The sequence below is a fragment of the Schistocerca piceifrons genome, chromosome 1 (genome assembly GCF_021461385.2).
Source record: "Schistocerca piceifrons isolate TAMUIC-IGC-003096 chromosome 1, iqSchPice1.1, whole genome shotgun sequence".
NCBI classification, from domain to species: Eukaryota; Metazoa; Arthropoda; class Insecta; order Orthoptera; family Acrididae; genus Schistocerca; species Schistocerca piceifrons.
In genome coordinates this window covers 43,738,810-43,763,281 of record NC_060138.1, presented here as the reverse complement: position 1 = coordinate 43,763,281, position 24,472 = coordinate 43,738,810, and the positions used below count along the sequence as shown (strand labels likewise).

Below are 24,472 nucleotides of genomic sequence, written 5' to 3'. Positions count from 1 at the left end.
TATTCAGTTTTAATCTACACTTCATAACCAATAAATAGTGGTCAGAGTCTACATCTGCCCCTGGAAATGTTTTACAAAGTAAAACCTGGTGTCTGAGTCTCTATCTTACCATTATATAATCAATCTGAAACCTTCTGCTGTCTCTAGGTCTCTTCCATGTGTACAGCCTGCTTTTATGATTCTTAAACCAAGTGTTAGCAACGATTAAATTATGCTCTGTGCAAAATTCTACCAGGTGCCTTCCTCTTTCATTCCTTTTACTACTATCAAATTCTAGTCTCCTATCACTAATAACTTTTTGTCTCCCTTAACTATTTGAATAATTTCTTTTATCTCATCATACATTTCTTCAATCTCTTCATCATCTGTGGAGCTAGTTGGCATATAAATTTGTACTACTGTGGTAGGCGTGGTGTTCATATCTATTTTGGCAATGACAATGTGTTCACTATGTTGTTCATAGTACTCGTAGCGTACCTGCATTCCTACTTTCTTGGCTAGTATGAAACTCACTCCTGCTGTACCCCTATTTGATTTTGTATTTGTAATCATATATTGTCCTGACCAGAAGTCCTGTTCCTCTTGCCATGGAACTTCACTATCCCACAACATCTCAACCTATTGATTTCTCTTTTTAAATTTTCTACACTACCTGCCTGATTAAGGGATCTAACATTCCACACACTGATCCGTAGAATGCCTAATTTGTTTCGGGACTACTTTCCCTCCGGAATATTTTACCAAAGAGGATGCCATCATCATTTAACCATACAGTAGAGGTGCATATCCTTGGGAAGAATTACAACTGTAGTTTCTCTTTGATTTCAGCCATTTGTAGTACCAACACAGCAAGCCATTTTTGTTTCTGTAGTTTCTCCTTGCTTTCAGCCATTTGTAGTACCAACACAGCAAGCCATTTTTGTTGATTTTACAAGACCAGATCATTGAATCAACAATATTATTACTGCTGCAACTACTGAAATTGGTGCTGCCTCTGTTCAGGAACCACACATTTGTTGTGTGTGTGTGTGTGTGTGTGTGTGTGTGTGTGGTCTGTTGTTGGCGAAGGCCCTAATGGCTGAAAGCTTTAATAGTGAGAGTTTTTTTGTTGTTCTTTTTTGCGACTCAGCATCTCTGCCATATGGTGAGTAGTAGCTTTCCTTTTCATAATATTGTTACATTCCATCCTGGATTTTCCATTGTTTAATAGTTTACATTACTTTATAAGTATAGTGCTTCTGCTGTGTTTGGGAGAATAAAAAAGTTTGAAAGAGAAACGGGTAATATTTGTTCAATGACTTTGGGTGATTTTCAATTTTGATGTATGTAATCACCTCAATAAATTGAAGAGGCACTGATCAAAGAGATGATATTTAGAAAATTGTCTCCCCTTCTTCACATACAGGTGGATCCCTCACATTGTGGTGTCTAAATGACTTAGCCTTTATTTTTAGTCTTTCCCAACCTACCTTCCCTCCTCCCTGAGGAAGGAACTAATAGTTCCGAAAGCTAGCATAGTGTTGTTTACAATTTTGTATGTCTTTCAGGAAGGAAAGTGCTGGCCAGCAATTCAGCTTCAAAAATGGGTGATGAACTGCTTAGTTTTCAGGTCTCTCTCTCTCTCTCTCTCTCTCTCTCTCTCTCTCTCTCTCTCTCTCTCTCTCTCTCTCTCCCCCTCCACCCCTCTCCCATCCTCCCTCTTCCTCTCCCTCCACCCCCTCCCTCTTTCTGTCTTCTCCCCCCCCCCCCCCATGTGTTTGTGTTCATTTGAGAAAAAGACTTTGTGTGAGAGCTAACCATTACTTGGTGCCTGTTTGGTGAGTAATTACCAGTGTCCATATACATTTATATTTCATCTTACGTTTCTTATTGATGTGATGAACTCATTGTTTTAAAAATTTCACTAATACTTGTTGTGTGCATCTAGGTAAACATACTTGTCATTGTCTTCACAAAGAATCTCATTTATTGCTGAAGTTTTAATAGAGCTGCCTTCTGTTGCAGGAAATCTCTCCCAAAGTGAGAAAAACAATGCAATGGACAGTGTCAGTGATCCATATGCTTATGAGCCACGGAGACATCCAGCCTTAAAGCCATCCAGCCAGAAGCCTTTCAATGCAGAGACACCTTTATCATTACTAGTGGAGAGCTTCATAACACCTTCGTATGTGTAGTATAGTAAGGCATTAATGTTATAGTACAGGGTGGAGCAGAGGAAACGTATGTTTTTCACTATTGAATGACTGGGATACGGTTTGATAAAAATAATAAAAACAAGCATTAAGTGATAGAGTTTTTAATGCAGTTTTGAAATATACATACTTTAGGTAGGTTTGAAAAATAATGTCTTGGAGATGACGTCCTTCTTGCTGGATACAAATTTGGATCCTCTCCCGAAAGTTATGCATGGCTCTCTCCAACATTTCATTCAGCATGGCTTCAATTTCCTGACGAATGGAATTCTTCAGGTCATCAATTGTGTAAGGCTTGTTCATATAGACTTTTGATTTTAAATATCCCCACAAAAAGAAGTCGCATATCGACTAATCGGAGAGCGAGGGGACCAGTAAACATCACCACATCTCGAAATAACATGTCCTGGGAACATTTGTCGAAGTACTTCCATGGATGCTCTCACTGTGTGAGCTGTGGCACTGTCCTGCTGAAACCATATTTCTCTCATTTTCACTTGATGCATTTCAAGGTCTGGATGAAGAAAGCTGTTTAACGTTTTAACGTAGCGCTCTGATGTCACAGTAACTGCAGTTCCTTCCTCTTCAAGAAAATAGGGTCCAATAATCCCCATCTCTGAAATGCGGCACCACCCTGTTACTTTTAAACTGTGGAGAGGTCTTTGGTGTAATTCATGTGGGTTCTCCAGTGCCCAATACTGACGATTTTGAACATGAAAATGTGCTTCATCACTCATGAAGCCTGCAGCGTCTGCATCTTCCATAAAAATTTTGTCCATTATGTGACAAAACTCTCTGCACTGCACAAAATCCCCTTCTCTAAGCTGCTGGCCAATCATTATCCCATACTGGTGAAACTTAAGATCATCATGTATGAAATGAAATGTCGTGTGGCTAGGGCCTCCCGTCGGGTAGACCGTTCGCCTGGTGCAGGTCTTTTGAGTTGACGCCACTTCGGCGACCTGCGCGTCGATGGGGATGATGATTAGGACAACACAACACCCAGTCCCTGAGCGGAGAATATCTCCGACCCAGCCGGGAATTGAACCCGGGCCCTTAGGATTGACAGTCTGTCACGCTGACCACTCAGCTACTGGGGGCAGACAGATCATCATGTAAGATGCGGTGAAGCGAACGATGTACCCAGCTCTACAGCCTGTCGTCTAGCCGATTGTTTCAGACTAGCAAGAACTGCCATCCTCACTCGGTCTACACTTTCCAGAGTACAAACTGAACGGGGAAGACCAGGTGGTTTCTTTTTCATCACAGGTCCAGCACATATTAAATGTTACAAACAAATTCGGTGCTCTCGAGTGTGAGGAAAAACACAGTGCAATGAACAATGACAAAAATGCTTTCCCAACCATAGATGTGAACACAGAACAAACTCACGATACCGTTACTACAGTTCTCATGACGAAAAATCAGCCAAAAAGACCTATAATAAGTACAAACAATAGCGTTAGTATAAATCTATCTATGAAAAATGACCCAAAAAGACCCTTAAAAAGTGTAAACAAAAATGAAGTACGCACTGTGAAAAAGTGCGAATCAAAAATCGATGTATATGGGGACAGCCACGCCAAGGGACTCTCTCAAGAACTTAAAAGCATTAGTAAGTAATTGGCAGTAACAGGTATGATCAAGCCAGGCACCGATTTCAAGGAAGCGACGAAAAACATCTTGAAAAATAACTATACTGGACAAGAAAGTGTAATTATCTGTGCTGGAGCTAATGACATATACAAAAACAGAGCTATGTACATGTTTAAACAGCTTGTGAGACTTCTATTACTTCTAACAAACACACATATCATACTCGTGAACTTCAGCCACAGACACGACCTGCCTGAATACTCACCCATAACCAAAGAAATTCGTAGAATAAATGATAAACTCAAAAGCACGTGTAAGATGTTCAGTAATGTGGAACTAATAGATGTCAGCTCACTTTACAGAACATGCTTCACCAGACATGGACTTCACTTGAATCGTAAAAGAAAGTGCAAATTAGGAAAACTGATAAGTGAACCAATTAAAAGTAAGTCTCAAAAGACAGTCAGAGAACTAGGGTAGTATCAACCTTGTGTAAGATCAACAACAGCAGCCCCTTCAACAGAGGACAACAGCAGTGCACCAGCTAGAACTGCGGATACAGCCACATCAACAGCCACGAGGAACAATAGAGCTGCCACTTGCTTATCTACCAGAAGTAAGAATGTGAGTAGCTGCAGTGAAGATTTTTTATGGACTATCATCCCCCAGCCAGTGCCACAAAAACTGTAAATATAGAAGCATCTAATTTTTTGCCTATCCTTCTAGAAAACAGAACTTTAATTATGCACCTAAATGTACAGTCAAAAAAAAAAAAAAAAAAAAAAAAAAAAAAAAAAAAAAAAAAAAAAAATTGATATGTTCCTAAGTTCAAACCCATGCCATGTTTTCTGTGTAAATGAACACTGGCTCACACCAGCTGAAATTGCTCTGTATACCCCAGAAGGATTTGAATTAGCAAGCTCATATTGTAGAACCAAAAGTAGTCGTGGAGGAGTCGCTATTTTTATAAAGAGAAACTCTAACATTGAATATGTAGCACAAAAAGTCAATCATTTTTGCTAAGAGCAACTTTTTGAAATTGCTGCATTATTGCTTCCGAAACTTAAATTAGTGATCATCTATTTATCACACTCCTAGCTCTGATATTCATCAGTTTGTTGACCAAATGAAGACTTTAAATAAGTACCTGCTGGTAAAATACAGACACCACAAGATAGCATACAGTGGTGACATTAATATAGACATACGACTAAAAACACCAACTGTCACCAACTTTCAAAACATGTTAAGGTCTAACAACTTGTCCTGTATGAATAACAAACCAACCAGATTAGATGCCTGCCTGGATAACATAATCTCCAATTTGACAAAAGACGAGTGTCAGTATGGAGTGATAAATCCAGTATTATCCGACCATGACAGCCTATGGCTAATGGTCGACTGTGAAAACTATCCTACTCAGCAACCTGAACACATTAAGAGGATCAGATTATTATATCCTGACAACATTACAAAGTTAAGGCAAAAATTATCAGAACTTGAATGGGACAGAGTATATAATTGTAATAACAACGATAATGCTTTTCACTTATTCATGAACATACTAACTAGCTTAGTTCAAAACTGTTGCCCACAAATAATCAAAAAGATGAAAATAGATGGTGCACGAAATAGAAAAAAGAAGCACAGCTGGTTTACTCCTGAACTGCATGACCTGAGAAACACACTTATTGCTCTACTTAAAATGGCTAAAACTGGTAACCTAGAATTGAAGCAGAGGTATAAAGAAGCCAGGAAGAATTATAGGACTGAAATACAGACAGCAAAGCAGAGAGACAATGATGCTTTCATTGAAAACTCCAGCAACAGATGCAAAGCAGCCTGGCAGGTAATAAACAAAATAGCAGGGAAGCATAAAAACAGACAAGAAATTCCAATAGTGCCAGAAAAATTAAATGAATTTTTTGTTAACAGTACTAAGTTCGAAGCTACTGCTACCTCTGCACCAGATGATGCAACTTCTGAAAGTTTTACCTACAACATTCCTGACCTAAATAACTTATCGTTTACATGGAAACAGGTGACCTCCCAGATTGTATACAAAGTCGCCACAAACCTGCATGGCTCATACAGTGAAGATCTCTATGGCATCTCCAACACCATCTTGAAACAAATAATTGACATTATTGGTGCCCCCTTACTTTACTGATCAATAGTACTTTTACAGCTGGAAAATTTCCTGAGGCCCTGAAGGCTACTATTGTTATCTCAATCTACAAAAAAGGAGAAAAAGCAAACCTGAAAGTTACCATCCAATATCCCTCATACCTATATTATCCAAGATAATAGAATGCTGTATTAAAACACAACTTTGCAACTACTTTGCTGAACAAAATCTTTTTTCCTCCTCGCTCTTTGGTTTTAGGCCAGGATTGTCTACAATAAATGCTGTAGAAACTCTTGTGACAGACATACTTGATGGATTCGAGAACAGTTCCATCACTTGGGCTGTACTCCTAGATCTGAGTAAAGCATTTGATACTGTATCCCATGAAATACTAATAAATAAACTAAGAGTGCTATGTTGTCAAAAATAACGAACTGGCAGTAATCAGATCATACCTGACAAACAGAACTCAGGTAGTTATAGTAAATAGCCAGCAATCAAATGCCCTACCAGTTGTAAGAGGCATGCCACAAGGCTCAGTGCTTGGACCTTTTCTCTTCCTGGTATACATGAATGACTTGCCTACTTTCATGCTTCATAAGTCAATAATATATGCTGATGACACAATCCTGATTACCTCAGATAACAAATTGGAGGAAGTGAAGAAACAAACAAAAGTAATGCTTGAAAAGTCTGCCATATGGCTCCACAGTAACAAGCTGATACCCAACAGTAGCAAGACTGAAACTATGTATTTCTTCTTGCACAATCTACAGGAAAAATTAAATGAGTCTGACTCTGTAAGACTTCTAGGAATCCACCTGGACCCGAAATTAACATGGAACACCCACACGGGACTGTTATGTACCAGACTATCTAGAGTAGTCTTTTTGTTAAGGAAACTAAAAACATTAGTTAGCAGAAAACAACTTGTCCTAGGCATGCCCGATGATAACTGACTGGGCACGGCCCGTGCTGCCTGAGTTGTTGTTGTTACGCTGGCAGAGGTCGCATCCGAATTCTCGCGTGCCCTCTGGTGGATGGGACTCTACTTGCGGCAACTACCGTCCGTGACGCGCCGTGCCGATGTGCGCCTCCTGTGATCTTTCTGGTGGCTACTGCATGATGCCTTCAAGAAGCAGCAGCACAAATTGTCAGCTGATAAGTGTATCTATGATGTAAAGGAATTGGAATGTAGTAGAGAGTAACTATGATGTTAAGGAATTGGAATGTAGTAGAGAGTAACTATGATGTTAAGGAATTATAATGTAGAGAATAACTCTTTATCCTCATGTAATTTAATCTGAATGTACATAGTTTCCCAATTTTGATTCACTATCAAATGTAATGTCAAAACTGTCTATTTCAACAAATGTTGGCTAATGACAAGTAAATAAATAAATAAGTAAAATAAACACTTCTAAATGCTGCAACCCATATGAGTACAGTATTTTGATCAGGCACTGCACCTCGATGTCCAACTCTAAAATTGTGACAGAAAAGATGTTGCACTGCGACTATGGAACCATTGTTTTTAAAGTACTGTTCGACGACGAACACATGATGCTCTATGCTCCAACGCTCCATAGCGACTGAAACTGCATTGTGTGGGCAGTCTGCCAAAATTCATTCGAGGTCAATACCCCCCTCTCATTGCCGCATACCAGTGGTTCAAACAACATGTGTTTCCTCTGCCCCACCCTGTATATGACAGTAAAATCCTAATAACAGAATACAACAGCTTTTATTGTAGGTGAACTATATTGATACAATGTTTTAGATATTCTTGTTGGCAATTTTATTATACATTCTTGAATTACTAGTTTCAGTCATAACTCTGGGTGAGGACATAACAGAACAAATGTTGCCCATGTTATGTACAGAATGCTTATATTAATAATGTATTTTACTGGAATTTTACTGTTGGTATTATATTATAGTCACCCGTGGGGGACAGTTTTAATAGAGAGGTGTTAGAAAAGAAGAATATTGTGAAACAATAGTTTTTCTGGCAGTTACTACTTGTTTCAGTAGATATTAGTGTAAATGTCACACAAAATAGTCACAAAAATATGACTTCATATCAGTAACATCATTGCTCTTGCCTTCAGCAACATATGTTTCCAATTATGACTACTTAAAATAAAATTTATATGCCATAATTAACAATAATGGAAATTCCTAGATTGAAATGTACATAAAATAAGGGAAGGCAGTGACTTATCTGTAGAGTATTGGTGTGTGGTATATAGAAACGCATAATAGAAAACAGTTAGTACTAGTTTTCAAGCACTTGCTCATTTTCTGGTAAGTGAACACACATTCACACACACAACCATGCAGACTCTGTTATGTTGTTAATAATGTTTTTACAGATTGTCCAACCCACTTCCTTTTATTAAGACAGATTGTTGAAAAAATTGATAGCACAAAGCTGCATACCATATGGTAATGTAGCATGTGCCTGCATCCTGTGGTAACAATTAAGCCGTTTTATACACCTAGAAGACTGCTTTCAAGAAAGATATGTTCTTCATTTTGATATTCATTGTGATGTGCAAGGAAAAAATGGTAGTGTGAGCACAAACTTTAGAAAGTAGAATTATTTTCCACGCAATATTAACATGATTTGAATGTAACAATGTTATGAGAAGGAAAGTTGCTACTCACCATATAGTGGAGATGCTGAGTCGCAGATAGGCACAACAAAAAAACTTTCACAATTAAGGCTTTTGGCCATTAAGGCCTTCGTCAACAATAGACACACGTACCAGGTTTCTGGCCATTACTCATATGCCAAGTACAAATAAATGTCCAACTGTCTTGTCTGAAGTAGTTTTTCACAGGGCAGTTTTCACTGGCCAAACGACAACAACTAGTTCTTCGGACCAGCACTGATTATTGTCTTAGACATAGCTGCCGCCCAAGCGTACCACTGGCCGTGAAGTCACTGCACTCGCTACACGCAGTCGATTAATAGCAAGTCACTGACTGCACCCTAACTGAGTCTACTGCTGCCCACTGCAGCTGCATTTAAATAGTCCATCAGGAGATGCTGGGTCCCCTCTGGTGGTGGAAACACTGCTTGTTGCTCAGCCACCACCCGTGATGCTGCCAATCAGACACACCTATCAATAGTATGCAATAAAGAAAGAAGTACCTCGCATTGCACAATTTTAACCCCCTGTCTCACCATTTTGATGTAGATTTTTTGGAGTTAGCTTTGTCACCCAATCTGAATAAAACAAGTGTACCACATAGAATGACCTAGACATTGGCAGGATGTACTGACAAGCATAGGTATTGTCCAGCTAAATTCATGTCCAGCCTTTGTTAGAGCGCGCATAGAATAAGTTAGCCAGTATCAACACAGATAGCACCGTAGGAGAGAGAACACCGGTAGTAGTGTGGGCTCTGGCCTGAACAAGCCCTGTGCGATAGAGAAGCAGCAGTTCAATAGCTGAAGACTATGCACAAATGCATATCTCTCATAACTTACAAGCTACAGGTACCAAGTCTGAAAATGGTAGTATTAACAGTTATGTTAGTACAATCAGTAATTCAACAAATAATATAGATTTTCAAAGTCAGTAGTTTCTGACAAGGCTACTGAAAAAATAAATGCAGATAGCCACATTAAAAAGAACAGGATCAACCAAAGCAAAATAAGTCCAACATCGCACTGTCTGAAGGAAATCTCATAAAACAAAAAAAAAAAGGGTAAATAATGTAGCATAACAAGCAATGTCACTCGCTGCTATATTGAAAATGAAAAATAAACCACAGGGGTCACATGAATATAGTGTCAGTCCTGTGACAAAGTGTTCAGTAATATTACCTAAAAATAAAAGTTTCTCTCCTTTTTCTGCATCTTTTGGAAGCAGTGAAGCCTTGGAAAGCACTTGCATATCTGTTTTACCCCTCATTTACTCTTCTTGTTGTGCAATTTGAATAGCTGGCAATTCCTGCAACTTTCTGAAGCACAGTTTTTAATGAGATTATTGCTTCCTCGTTTGCCTCTCCAACATAAGTTTAATGACATTGCGTACAATGACACATCCCTGATTATGAAGAGCTTTCCCTGCATGCATGGTGCTTGAAGACTGTGGTTCCATGTTATATAGTGAAGAGACAGCAACAAGAACATTCAAAGTGTGTAGGTCAGCAGGTGACAGGCAACTGTGGCGACCGCCCCTAAGAAAAACGAACATTCAGGACAAAATGCATTTCTGTGCAAGTTCCACCTTATATTTCGCAAGCTGTACCTCACTTGTTTTGATGTAAATAGTTTAGTTTGATATTTCAGAAATATAAATGCACATCTTTCCTAGCATTATCATGTTAATTTAATATTGTTTCCTTTCATGATGAAAATCTAGTTTCACGTAACTAATCATCATTATACCAAACATCTTTATTTATATACTGTGATGCAATCACTTTTGAGTGAGTCCATTAACTTGTTTCAGTCATCTGTTTTACGTACGCAATCATTTACCCGTACCTGATGTTGACCTGTCAACTTATGAGTTAGAGGTCGAAGGTCTTGATGCTAAAGGTTTGGTGCTATCACTTGATGAGTTGAAGACCAAGTTTCCGAAACATACTGTCACAGCTGCTGTGCAGTGTGCTGGAAATCGACGAAGTGAGATGGCTAAGGTAATAAGTAGTGTTTCAAATGTAATGTTACTACATGTCTTTGATGTGTAGACATTGGTTAATCTCTGTGTTGCTTATTTGTAGGTGAAAGCAATAAGAGGTCTGTCATGGGGACAGGCAGCTATAGGTAATGCAGTATGGTCTGGTGCAAAACTTGCTGATGTTCTGAAAGCTGCTGGATATAAAGACAATCATCCGAAGGCACAGCACGTACAGGTGAATATATTGGTAACTAGCTTAGTTCCTGCTGCTTCACTTGCATAGACTACATGATCTGCACAGTTTTTTTTTTCTTTAATCAAAATTGCAAAAAATTCTACACTTTTCATGCTAATTAAGGTCCCAGTAGCATGGTCTTTTCCAAATGCACATCTGACCAAAAGTCCAAGATTTTTGTTAATCGTGCCTCCTACCATCTTGAGGTGATATTTCCACAGGAAATTTCATTCTGTATCACATATTTCTTTATACCCAACTGAGAAGTAAAATAGGAATTTTCATTGATGTAGCTTTAAAATTTTTTTTAATGTAATGAAATATTTTCTTAGTCAGCCACTATTTCACTCCATTATGGGTTGAATTTCCAAAAGCAGCGCAACACATAATTTTTTGTTCCTAATAGTGAAGCAAAATACATATTTTCACAGATTTAGCTTCAGATTTTCTTGCATAAGAGAATATTTTAAAAAATCCATCCTTGCATAAAAAATATTTTTTAAAAAATTTTCTTACCTTATCTCGCCCCCTTATGAATGGAATTCTGGACAATACCTTCTTAAATGATGCCAACAGTATAAGGTTCACACCCACACCAAATGTTTAAGTTTCTATCCTTATTAATTGGGGACGGGTGAGGATGAGTCAGTGAGTCAGTATGGTTCTATTTCACCCCCTTACATGTTGAATTTTCAAAAACACTGAAACATGTATTTTTTTATTTCTAATTGAGAAGTCAAATATATTGAAAAAAAAAAAAGAAACCCTTCCACCCACTACTTCACCCCCATAGAGGTAAGATTCCAAAAAATGCTGGAACATGTATTTCTGACCAAGAAATCAAATACCAATTTTCGTAGGTCTAGCTGCAAAATTGCCTTAGGAGCAACATATTTTCAAAAGCCTTTCATCCCTTATTTCACCTCGTAATGTGTGTGGAATTTCGAAAAATCACTTCTTAAACAATGCCTACAGTATACGATCAACACCCTCACCAAATTTCAAGTTTCCATCCATAGCTGGGCAATGACGAGTCAGGACTCAATCAGTCGGGACATTGCCTTTATATACAGAGATTATAGCACATAACGCTCACAGAAAAAAAAGTTTCCATCCCAAATTCCTGTAACTGCATATTGAGAACGATATACTGATTTAACTTATTATAAACTACACTGACTTTCAAGCATTACGAAAAGTCATCAAAACAGCAAATACACAGATAAAATATGAAGCAATTGATTGGAAAGCTGAGTATGGTGTTAGAGTGGAAACTTGGGACATAGTTGCACATATAACTGTGCTTGTGGGGAAACAGTGGTGTTGGTGGGTCTTCCATTGCAAGTAGTCGTGATGTGGTAGGACAAGTGTGAACTTCCTCACTTTTCTCTTCTGACAGAGTCTTAATTGCATTAGAGGCAAAATGTAACATTCCAGATTACTGACTACTCTACCTGAAACTTTTGTTCTGAGAGACAGTGATGCTGAATTGTGTATGGAATGAGCTCGCAGAAAGCCAACTGAGGTAGCACACCTTAAGAAACAAAGAACCCAGTGCTTAAGGTGATACCGTCACTACTGCACATGAATAGTGCTTCACAATAATACTGTGCAAACTGCAACATTCCATCATTTGTACAGTTGCAGAGTCACTTACTTGACCAGCTGTGTTGGAGGATTGGCAGATTGGAGGAGACCAGTTTCAGGCAGAGATGTCTTGGTGGTTAAGCATTTGTATATTTGTACATGCTTGCTTGGTTCCCATCTACCAACAATGCACAGCTCTCATTAAACAACCACAAAACAAGTTACAGTTCACATAAACCTGAATATGCTGGTATTGCATGAGTGAGAAAACTTGATGGTGGAAGAATGATACCAGAAAGTTGACAAATTCTTGTAAAGTCAGTATCAGTAAACGAATAAATAATTAAAGAGTGGTCTACAGTCCAATCTAGTGGCTCGAAAAACCCTCTTACAGGCCTCAATTGTGAATTACTGTGTAGTCTTTTAGATGTAGATGTAGCAGTAGCAGGCAGCCAGGCTCCAATAGCACTCAGTGGCCAATATGAATGTGGGAGACTTACCGTTTGGCAAGTCTCCCTAACCTGGGGTTGTGAGTGACTTTTCTGAACTCTATCCTATTTCCTAAACCTCTCCAGTCCTTTTCCTCACCTTTCTTCCTTCCTCTCCCACCATTCTACCGGAAGGAGGAGCCACTGGCTCCAAAAGCTTGCATATGCAAAACCTTTCTTATTGTGTGTTCTCCTGCTGCCACTTGGTGAGTAGATTTTTTATCTCTCCATTTACATTATATTGTCAAAAACTGATTTTTTTGCTGTTGTTTGATGCACAGTACAATAGCAAGCCCATTATTATGGAAGGGAAAATGAGTCACAAATGAATAAAGCCCATGCTCCGTAATTGAGTGTCTGTTGTCACACTTTCTAAAGAGATAGTGGTAACTGCTGTAGTATTATCTTACTGCGATCATCCACATAATGCTAAAAGAGAGGCTTTGGAGAATCACTGGGAACTTTTGCAGAATTCTGCAGTGAATAAAAACAATGTATTCCAGATTTCAAGGAGGAAGGAGAGGGACAAGTTCTACCCCCCCTCCCACACACACACACACACACACACACACCCTCTTATGGGTGCCTAGGCACCCACACCAAAAGCATTAGTAGCCATTAACCAGAGTTCAGTGTGAGAGTCATATGTAGCTACAATATACCCAAGTGATATTCCAGTTCCTCCCATTTCCAGCACAACATGTCCTCATTAATGTTTGAATTGCAACTCTGATGCAAGCTTGCAGTTCTTGTATGTCCCACATTCACAAAAGCTGCCTGTTGGGGCAGTAAATGGGCCCTCTCCTGCCAATCAAGTCACCTGGAACTGTGCCGTCCAGAGCCTTCCTCATGATTCAAGTCCAGTGAGAAGTGGCACCATCCTGAAAAGCATGGTGTCAGTTTGTAGTTATTCAGTCTGTGAAAATGCAAATTATTCTAACATATCCGTATTACTGACACCTCTGCAAAGAAAAACATTCGCATCACATGGTCCTGAAGCAGATCACACCACATATTTGTCTCTGGACTGTCGTGTACAATTTCAACGATAAAATGGGAGTTTTCAGAGCCCCAGATCCTCATGTTGGGTCAGTTTGTCAATGCAATACAGAATCTCAATCGCAAATGCTTTGCACTTTGGTCTGTCATCAAGTTGAAGCAACACGCTGAAGCTGCACGTTGTAGGCATGAAGCTCCAGTCTCTTGTTTAGCATCCTATGCATTGTGCTTGGTGGTACCTGCAACTGTCGAGACACTTGATAAATTGATTTGGTTGGACTCCAGATAAACGCTTGCTGCATCTGTTCCACATCTGCATTACTCACACTCAGATGTACAAAACTTATACTCTTCATGTCACTTTCAGAATCCTTGAACCTTGTGTGCCATTGTCTTTGAATGGAAGACACAGAGTTGTTATTACTAGGAGTTTAGCAGAGTGAGACCTGGTTCTGCAGTTTTCTGAGGGAACGGGATGAGCTGTCAGTAGAAGGTATGTCTTGTTCCTCAAACGAATGCTGTAGCTCACATGAAACTTTGTGAACTTCAAGTGTGAGAACCTCCTCTAGGGCTGGATTGTCCATTTGTAGTGCTTGTGAAAGTTTCCTAGTCTGTAGCAAACGGAATGATAACATCTTGCACAAGAGACTCTGCATACGATTGATTGCAGTTAAAATGGCATTTTCTGGAGAGACCTTGAAGTTCAGCTGCCCATGTGGCATATGACTGATTAATGCGTTTATGGTATTGTAAAATTTCTAATATTGTTTACATGACACTTCTGTTCATGATATAAAGACAGTAACTTACAAATTTCTGAACATTCTTATTTCTGGGTCTACTAAGGACCTGCATTTGTGAAGCAAATTCAACAAGTTATGATTAGTAGACAGAAAACATGCACATTACAATGCCACACCAGAAGTTGTAGGAATGGAGAGGCACCTATTATAGCTGCCCCATTCCTAAGTGTCTGGCTGGAAAGGTGGAAATGGCTGCAGCTGGTGTACCAACTTTGCTGCTTGAAGCAGGAGTTGCTGCATTAGCTGGGCATGTGAGTCCATCCACTGTTCCAAGCAATCCTATTCCTGTTGAAGTTGTTGCTGTTGCAGAATTAATTGTTGCTGCCAAAGTTTAAGAAACTCTGGGGCCATGTTTGCCTTACTGACTGTGGTCTGGGTTCGAGTCCTGTGCCCTTGAACTATGACCAGAATCCTCCTTGCCCGTTTTGTATATGCTTGTTCGGTTCTCATGTACCAACATGCAGAACTCTTATCAGTAACCAATGGAAAAACCACAGAACAAGTTACAGGTCACAAAAATCTGAACAAGCTCTGTTGGCATGAGTGAGCAAACTAGATGGTGGAAGAAAGATACCAGAGGGCCTGTAAGGCCTCAGAAAGTCATTATCTGCATGGCAATAAATAATCTGATAGCAATCCTCTGTCCAGTCAAGTAGCAAGCAGCAAGAGTTCAATAGCTTGTCACAAGGATGATGTGCACTGTCTTCACTCAATGAATGGTATAACTGTAGAGCCACTTGCCACTGGTTATAGGAGTATTCTGGCCTCTAGATAGTGTGACCAGCCAATTTGAAGGAAGTGCTGTCGTACCTGAGTTGGTGGGCTCCTAACCTCTTTCACTCAATTATGTTGGTGTTTTCCATTGCAGAATCAATATTATTATCTACAAGAGTAGACAGATTCATTGTTAACCACACATTTAGCATCCATAAGGTTTCATTGTGGCCTTGAACAAGTGTATAAGTATTCACCCTACTATGATGGCAGTGAATACTATGTCCTTTTCATATTAAAAACTAAAAGCATAACAACTGAAACAGAAATCTTCAAGAATAGGTAAAACTCTCCATTGAAGAGTTACAGTATGTCTGTGCAAGTTTTGTTCTGCTGCATGTTGTATGTTGTTGTCATATATGGATGGTTCATTTGTTTCAAAATTGTAAAAACCGTAGAAAATTTAAATGAGTAGAAGTGAAATGAGGATGATAAGCAGTGAAAAGAAGAGGAGGCAAAAAGCTTTGGAAATGTGGTGTTATGGAAGAATACTGAAGATTAGATGTGTCAACTCAATAACTAGTGAAGAGGTATTGTATTGAAATATGGAGGAAAGAGCTTTATGGCACGACTTGACAGAGAGAGGTATCAAGAAGTGTCAAGTTAGTTATCTAGGGAAGTGTGGAGGCTAAAAGTTGTAGAGGGAAACTAAAGCTTTGAAATATTTTGCGATAGCTATGCGGAAATAGAGGAACTTGCACAGGATACACTGTCACGGAGGGCTGCGTCAGATCAGTCTTCAGACTGAAAATTGCTACAACTACCATCACTGATGGCATTTCAGCATGTTGATTTGAGAGGATCACGAATAGAATGAATGCAAAGAGCAGAAAGCTGGAGTGCAAGGAGAAAAAGGGATCAGCTCTGGCTAGGCAGGTACGTATCAAGCGGGAGAGAAGGAATATGAAAGGAGGAATGGTAATGTGATGTCAGGATGGGAGAAGGGGGACAGAAAAGGAAGCTATAGGAAATAGTGAGAGCAAAGGGGTAGGAAGATGTGGATTATGGTTGTGTGGTTTTGAGGAGCTGGTGCTGGAAGGAGAGATCACATTGGTGTGTGTTTATAGGTACAAATTTCAGCAAGTGGGTGGTAGAGTTTCTGGCTAGTGTGGTGTTGGGCATTCGTGAGGGTAAACGTCTGGTTAGTCATCATACCCACTTAACGTGCTGTGTAGTAATTGCAGTGCAGCCAGTGTTTGGTGTGGCGGCTTTCGTATATAGTCCTATTTGAACGGGCAGGGAATGCTTGTGACAGCACTGCTGACAGATGGACATATGGGGCATGTTTGGTATTTGTGTCAGTCACAAAGTAAGACACATGAGGAGCAGAATCATGTGCAGGGGTGGCATTGGGATAGACCAAGATATTTTGCAACTTGGATGACCAACAGAGAACTACTTACAAGGGTAGGCCACGGCATTTGGAATGCGGATTTACTGTAAACTTTGTACACTAGTAGTACTCCATGAGGACAACAAAATGTGTAAACAGTAGCGCGTACCTCTCAAATGTTATTGAGAAAATCGCATGATAATTTTGGTCATCAAATATATACCTGTGCATGGCCATTTTTACCATGAAGCGGCAGCAGCCAAGTGGTTAGCGTTCAAGCCCCGTAAATGCTGGGTCGATGGATTGAGTCCCATTTGTCAGTTTTTCTTTTTTTTATTTCTAACACAGTCATTTTCTTTACTATTTATATTACAGTTGATATAATGGGAAAAATACGTGTAATCGGATGAACTTTTATTAAATTTACAATGTTATTTGGCAGTCTACAAATTTTTATTATCGCAAATAATATAATATTCATAACTAGTGAATGACCAAACACATAAATTGATACTCAAAATGAATGCTTGTCCGCGTCTTTAAAATTGTTCATATTTAATTGAAAGAGAATGAGAAATTGCTTCTCATGAAGATGCTACTAAAATACAGTCGATACTGCATGGCCAATTATCAGTGCCGATATTTAAGGAAGTGCTGCGTTATGCATTGTTTGCTTCCAAACTATCGTCTGAAAGAGACGTTTTTGAAAATTTTTACGAGGTTTGTTTTTCCACGGAAAACCTCAAAAAACCTTGCATTTGCAGAAACATAGCATTTATTCAATGCAGCTGGTGCCGTTTAACCTTGTGTCTCCCATGTTTTTACAAAAAATACCATCGTGCAACTTGTACTTGTAATGTCGAAAGTGACGATTAATTGTACATCTTTCTAAAGCCGTCTGTGCCGGTCAAAACTTGAAGGTAACAAGTAGTTTTGGGCTCCTTCCAGGTATAAGGGATTCCTCAAATCATGGCCAAGCATACATTTTCAGTATCACTATATGTGTTTGGCCATTTACGAGTCGATAGTTATGAATATTATATTATTTGTGATAATAAAAATTTGTAGTCTGCCAAATAACATTGTAAATTTAATAAAAGTCCCTTCGATTACACATATTTTCCCATTATATCAACTGTAATATAAATAGTCAAGAAAATAACTGTGTTAGAAATAAAAAAACTGATGAATGGAACTCGATCCATCGATCCAGTGATTACGGGTCTTGAACGCTAACCTCTCAGCTGCTGCTGCTTCATGGTAAAAATGGCCATGCACAGGTATATATTTGATGACCGAAATTATCTTGCAATTTTCTCAATGACGCTTGAGAAGTACGTGCTACTGCTTACACATTTTGTTGTCCTCATGGAGTACTACTAGTGTACAAAGTTTACAGTAAATCTGCATTCCAAACATCGTGGCCTCCCCTTGTTAGTGGATGAGGAAGGATTTTGTACAGGATATCCCCTATCTCAGGCATATGTGCATGGTCAAAGCTTTGTTGAAGGAAGTGGTTGAATTTTTCCAGGCTTGTGCAATGATAAGCCGGTTCTTAGTGGTGACAGCTTTATTGATGTAATGAGATGAATAGTGCAGGGTATTGCTGGTTTAATTGGATGAATAATGCAGATGATTTGTTTCTTGTCTAGCTAGGAAAAATATTGTGTATTTGAAAAACTGTGACTGGATAGAGGTTTTTTGATAGGGATGCAGCAGCAACTGTGAAGATATTAAGCAGCCATTGTTCTCAGGCTCTATACATGAAAGGAATGGGGAAAAAGTGTAGTATAACATGCAATGGAAGTATCCTTTGCCATGCTTTTCCACTCTGCAGCTGTGTATGTACTGTTTTAAAGATTCCTGGCTAATTAAAACTGTGTGCCAGACCTGGACTCAAACCCAGAAATGCTCTTACTTATTGAGCTATCTGGGTGCAGCTGTGGAGCTTCTGTGAAGTGTGGAATGTAGGAGAGAAGTACTAGCAGAAGCGAAGCTGTGAGTGTAATTTGAGAGTTGTGCTTCAGTAGTTTGGTTGGTAAGAGCATTGCACACAAAATGCCAGGTTTTGAGTTCTTGTCCTGGTCTGGCACACGGTTTTGCTCTGAAAGGAATTTCCAGATCCACAATGTGATAAATTGGACACATAAATTTCTATAAGGATTTTTCCCTCACGAAATTTACAAGCCCTCACCCATTACTATACCTGCTTGGGATTATGCACATGGGTAGGCTTTCCATAATGAAGAGAAGGAAATGTTCCTACCAAAGGTTCAGTTTTAATTAATGTTTCATAATCAGTAATATTTCAGTTTCAGTTTTATGCTACTTATCTTTGCTGTGATTTGAAAATTACTATTTCTCCATGTTTATTGTATATAATGAAAATGATTTGAATCTATATTATGACTTCTATCTATTTTTCCTGTCTTCCTCTTCTCCTTTTTCTTTCTGTTCTTCCTGTATGTAGGAATTCAACAGAATTTCATTGCTGAGAAATATTTCAGTTTGAAGGTCTTGATACAGATGTTTCGAATATGCCCTATGGAGCATCAGTACCTTTTGAAAAAGCCATTGATCCAAGAAATGATGTTCTCCTGGCTTATGAAATGAATGGAGAACCTTTATCAAGAGATCATGGATTTCCTGTCAGAGTTATTGTTCCTGGGGTGATTGGAGCACGGCAAGTGAAGTGGCTGGGTAACTATTTATATTTTGTTATACCATTATTTCATTTAATTTTTTTTCCATTCATGCAGCAAATCTTAAGTCATTACCTGAAACAGTCTTATGCCTTCTATGTAATTAATTTATTTGTTCATTCATTCATTCATTCATTCTTGCATAGACCTATAGTTTTGCTGAACCCTATGTTGTTATACTTATTTGCATTAATGCAGATCACAGGATATCAAAATCAGGCTGGCTTGACTATAGCAGAACTGCCAATGAAATCAAACATTGTAAGAACCATGATGAGATACAAATAAATAAACACATGCCAATACAAATATTCGCCAAAATAAATACTCTCCAAGTAGAAGATACATGGACTAGCAGACATGCACACAGAAAAGGATGATAACTCGTTAAGCATTTGAATGAAGTTCATATATCCTGTGTGTGAGTGTGTAAGAACTTCATCTAAAAGTGTAGCAAGTTATCATCCATTTATATGTGCATGTCTTGAGCTCCATATCTTTTTTGTTCGATGAGTGACAGGTCAGCACCCGTATCTTCTATTTATTCCTACCAAAATTTATGTGTGTTATGTGTGCTGGATGAAACCTGAAGCAGAATGTTCTGAAATATCTAGTGAGACATAGAATGTATATAAAAAAATGGATTAGTCAAACAATAGACACTCCAGGCCAGAATATCATCAGTATAAGGAAAAGATAGATCGATAATTACCATAAAGATGACACATTAAGTCAAAGACAGGTACAATGAAAAGATGCTTACACAATAGCTTTCAGCCAAAGCCGTCAACAGAAAAGAGAAAACACACACACACACACACACACACACACACACACACACACACACACACACATTCATTCACACAAGCAAGCACACCTCATACACCCATGACTATTATCTCCAGCAGTTTGGACCAGAATGCAACTGTCACATAGAATGGAACTCGCAATCTGGAGGGCAGAAAAGGTGAAGGGATAGCAGAGTAGCAGAGTATCAGAACGTGCAGGGACTAAACTGCCAACAGGGTCATCGTCGGGAGGCTGGTGGGCAGGGAGCTGGGGATGTTTGGGGTTGGGGGAGGGAAATGGGGAATGAAAAAGAGGAGTGGGGAAGGGGAAAGATGGATGGGTGCATTGCCAGAAGGCGGCACACAAAGAGGGTGACCAACGAGAATAGGGAGGAGGTCATGGGACAAAGGAGGTGGAAACTGTTGGGTGGATGGTGTGGGGACAGTAGTTTCCATCAGTTGAGGTAGGGATGATTTTGGAAATGGAGAATGTGTTGTAAAGATAATTCCTGTCTGCGCAGGTCAGAAAATGTGGTGGTGGAGGGGGGGATCCAGATGACTCGAGCCAGGAAGGGCAACAAAATGAGGATAGAATATCGTTGATGTTCCACTGTGCTGTAAGGATACCATGGATGACAACCAAACAGCACCTGCCTTGAAGAGAAATGGCATGCCAGACCACCATTTCTGGTTGTTGGGTTGTTTGACAGGCAACAGTGAGGTTGATATCCCACTACTGTATAGGGTGTCTCCAGACATGTCTTCGCTGACCATCGGGCCTCAGCTTGAAGCGGGACCCATCACTTAAGACAATTCTACTCCAGTCAATGAGATTACAAGTTGAAGACATGTCTGAATATGCTCCAGACAGCAATGGGATGCCAACCTGTCTGTCACCTGCCATACAGCCCAACAGTCAGGAATGATGGTCTGGAGTGCCATTTCTTTTCCTAGTGGTACTCCTTTGGTTGTTATCTGCGGCACCCTTACAGCAAAGTGGTACATTGACAATATTCTATGCCCAATTTTGTTGCCATTCATGGCAAGCCATCCTGAGCTTAAATTTCAGTAAGATAATGCCCACCCACACAAGGCGAGATTTTCTACGTTTTGTCTTCATGCTTACGAAACTCTACCTTGGCCTGCAAGGCTGTTGAATCTCTCCCCACTTGAGAATGTTTGAGGCATTATGGGCAGGGCCCTCCAACTATATTGGGATTTTGACTATTTAACATGTTAGTTGGACAGAATTTGGCACAGTATCCCTCAGGAGGAGATCCAACAATTCTGTCAATCAATAGCAAGCCAAATAACAGCCTGCATAAGGGCAAGAGGAGGACCAACATACTGTTGACATGCTCAGATTGTGAAGCCCTTTCTCTTGAATAAAACATTGATTTTTTTCCAGAATTGTAATAATTTTTTGTCGGTACATGTACATTATAGCTACCAATCCATCCCATGTGGATAATTCCTTTGTGGTACATCTTCTTCTTCTTCTTCTTCTTCTTCTTCCAATGGATTAAGAGAAAACAATACATTTTATTCATAATCGCATATGCTAACAATGTTCCACATTTTTCAATGACAGTAATATTCTAAGAGTTCTATTACGATAGAAGACTGCCTGAAGTAATACAGCTTTCAAACTAAGCTTAGAGAAGTTTATGAAAGCCTTCAGTCAGTTGGATCATGATTCAGATTCAAATATTTGATCAAGCCATAATGTTGCAGGAAACAGCTAGATTGTTTCCCTTGACTGAAAAAAAAGTTGGTATCGGATCCCTATGACAACATCTTCCTCACATTGGAGAAGATTCCACTGCTTCTCATTCAACAAATCAGGGTCTCGAATGAGGTCACTGCTCTATTGAATCTGTGAGGTTTGTGTCCTTTTTCATCAAAATCGGGCTCAAGGGAAGTGGAAAGCTCGATGGGAACTACTTCTTCCACATTGTCTTCATCATGTACTTGAAGCTCATAAGTTTGGGGTGGAGTAGGAACTAGTAACCTATCTACTGCTCTTCTTCATCGACAACCTTGTCTTTGTTCATGGAGTCAAACAAAAATAGGAGTTATCTGTGTGGTTTCTAAGTTTCTGCCAAATCATAGACACAGTGAAAGCCATTTTTTTAAAAAAAAGTTTCTTAGCCATTTTTATTGTACAGTGGAACAAGAGTTGTAACTTGTATGCAGAGCCCTTGACTTACCATGGTCACCACATCAGACTGTGTTATTGTGACGAAAATGTTATTTAACAGAAAATGTAACAAACATGTTCACTGAAATTACACATTTTCACTGTGTTTTGATTCAAAAAATTGTAAACTTCAGGAACACTTGAAAACCAGAGATATTGCACTAATTACAACACAAACAATATGAAACTCACAGTCACAGCTACAGTAATATCGTTTATAATCTACAACCACCTGGAGAATGTTGTGTTTCGTGATTTAACAGGTGTGGCAACCCCAAAAATGTAATTACCACCAAACCAAAAACGTAGATTGGGAAAAAATGACATGTCATTGCACCATCAAAGCACAAGCTATTCAGTCAATTTTTATGGAAATTTTTTAATTCAGCAGATGGAAGCACATAAGAACAATTTATTTTTGAAGCCGAAACATTTTCGCTGTTGGGCATTATTATAAGAGTCAATGAATCTAATTAGCTTAGAAGAGTTTTGATGCTTGTCAGCACCGATAACACTAATTAGTATCATACTTAGAAAATTAATGGACATTATTTAATTTATATGTAACAGACACAGAGGAATTGTGGGCAGAGCATGTACTTGTTGTGCATTGTGCTCCATGTAAATATGTGCTGAGTAAGTTGGTTAAGGACAAGAAAGACTTGCATTGATTTTATAATAGCACAAATGCTGAGGAAAGTGAGATTCTTGTGCTCTCAATCCGGAAATGGGTACACAATCGCTGAAACACAAAAGTTAGGAAGTTCTACTGTCATATGTTAGTGAAATACCTTTCTGAGAATCCTAGAAAATTCTGGTTGTATTTAAAACCACTAAATGAGTCGGAAGCTTCTATTCACTCACCATTGACTAGTCTGATACAGAAATAGAAGACAGCAAAAGAAAAATTAGTCTCACATCTTGCATTTAAAGAATCATTGATGAGGGAACATTGTACAGAGCTACCATTCTTAGGCTGCCACACAACCTGTCAGGTGAATGGATAGAAATAAGGATAGCTAATGTTGAATAACACCTGAGCTAGTTGAAAATGAATAAGACCCCAGGCGCTGATGGAATTTCATTCTGGTTTTACAGAGAATACTTTGTGGCATTGGCCCCTTTCTTTGATTGCATTTATTGTGGACCAATTGTGAAAAGTCCTGAGTTATTGGGAAGATGCACATACTACTCCATAAGTAAGAAGAGGGGAAAACATCTGTGAGCACAATTATGTACCAATATTGTTAACTGCTGCAGGATCTTTGCACATATCTAAGCTTGAATATAATTAGTTTCCTAAAGAGATACAAGCTTCTATTAATAAATCAGCATGGATTTATAAAACATTACTTGTGTGGAACTTGCATTTTATCGTGGATGGATGCAGACAAACAGGAAGATTCTATATTAAAAAATTCACTGTCCAAAACATCGGGAAATCATTCACAATGTTTATCATTTACAAAGATCAGTGCATACTGAATAGGTTCTTATGTATGTGACTGACTTGATGACTTTTCAAGTAATGAGTATGGGTCAGATTCAAAGTTAATTCCAGGAATGCTGCAGGGAAGTATGATATACTATTCGTGATCTCCATGTACATAAATGATTTGAGACAGTTTGCTGTTGATGCTGTTCTGTACGGGAAAGTGTCTTCATTGAGTGATGGTAGAGGCATTCAGGTTGACCTTGACAGAATTTGTATTTGGTGTGAAAATTAGCAGCTTGCTTGAAGTGTGAATGCAGATAGGTATGAGAAACATTTCTGAAATGTTTTAATGCAGTATCAGTGATATGTCTGGCCCAAATGTTGTTGGATTCTATCCATATAGACTGGACAGTGGTATTCCTAAACAAGCCTGCCCAGAACCTGTGCCCAATTAGCCTAATGCCATAGCTACAGGACTTCCAAGAGAGAGAAAGAAGGACAGAGAGAAAGACATGTTGTCTTGAATTTGCTTAAGATGGATCTCAGCTTTTCAGGAAATTATACAAAAATTG

At 39.0% G+C, this 24,472-nt stretch overlaps 1 protein-coding gene across 1 annotated transcript in view; it reads left to right on the top strand.

Moving 5' to 3' along the window:
• The window catches only part of LOC124786181 (sulfite oxidase-like), a 135,893-nt gene that overhangs the window by 95,566 nt on the left and 15,855 nt on the right, over nucleotides 1-24,472 (top strand). The window contains exons 4-7 of the mRNA XM_047254242.1: nucleotides 2,005-2,164; nucleotides 10,386-10,575; nucleotides 10,660-10,791; nucleotides 19,283-19,475. Of these exons, the coding sequence (XP_047110198.1) occupies nucleotides 2,005-2,164; nucleotides 10,386-10,575; nucleotides 10,660-10,791; nucleotides 19,283-19,475 (675 nt within the window). The remainder of the gene's footprint in view (nucleotides 1-2,004; nucleotides 2,165-10,385; nucleotides 10,576-10,659; nucleotides 10,792-19,282; nucleotides 19,476-24,472) is intronic.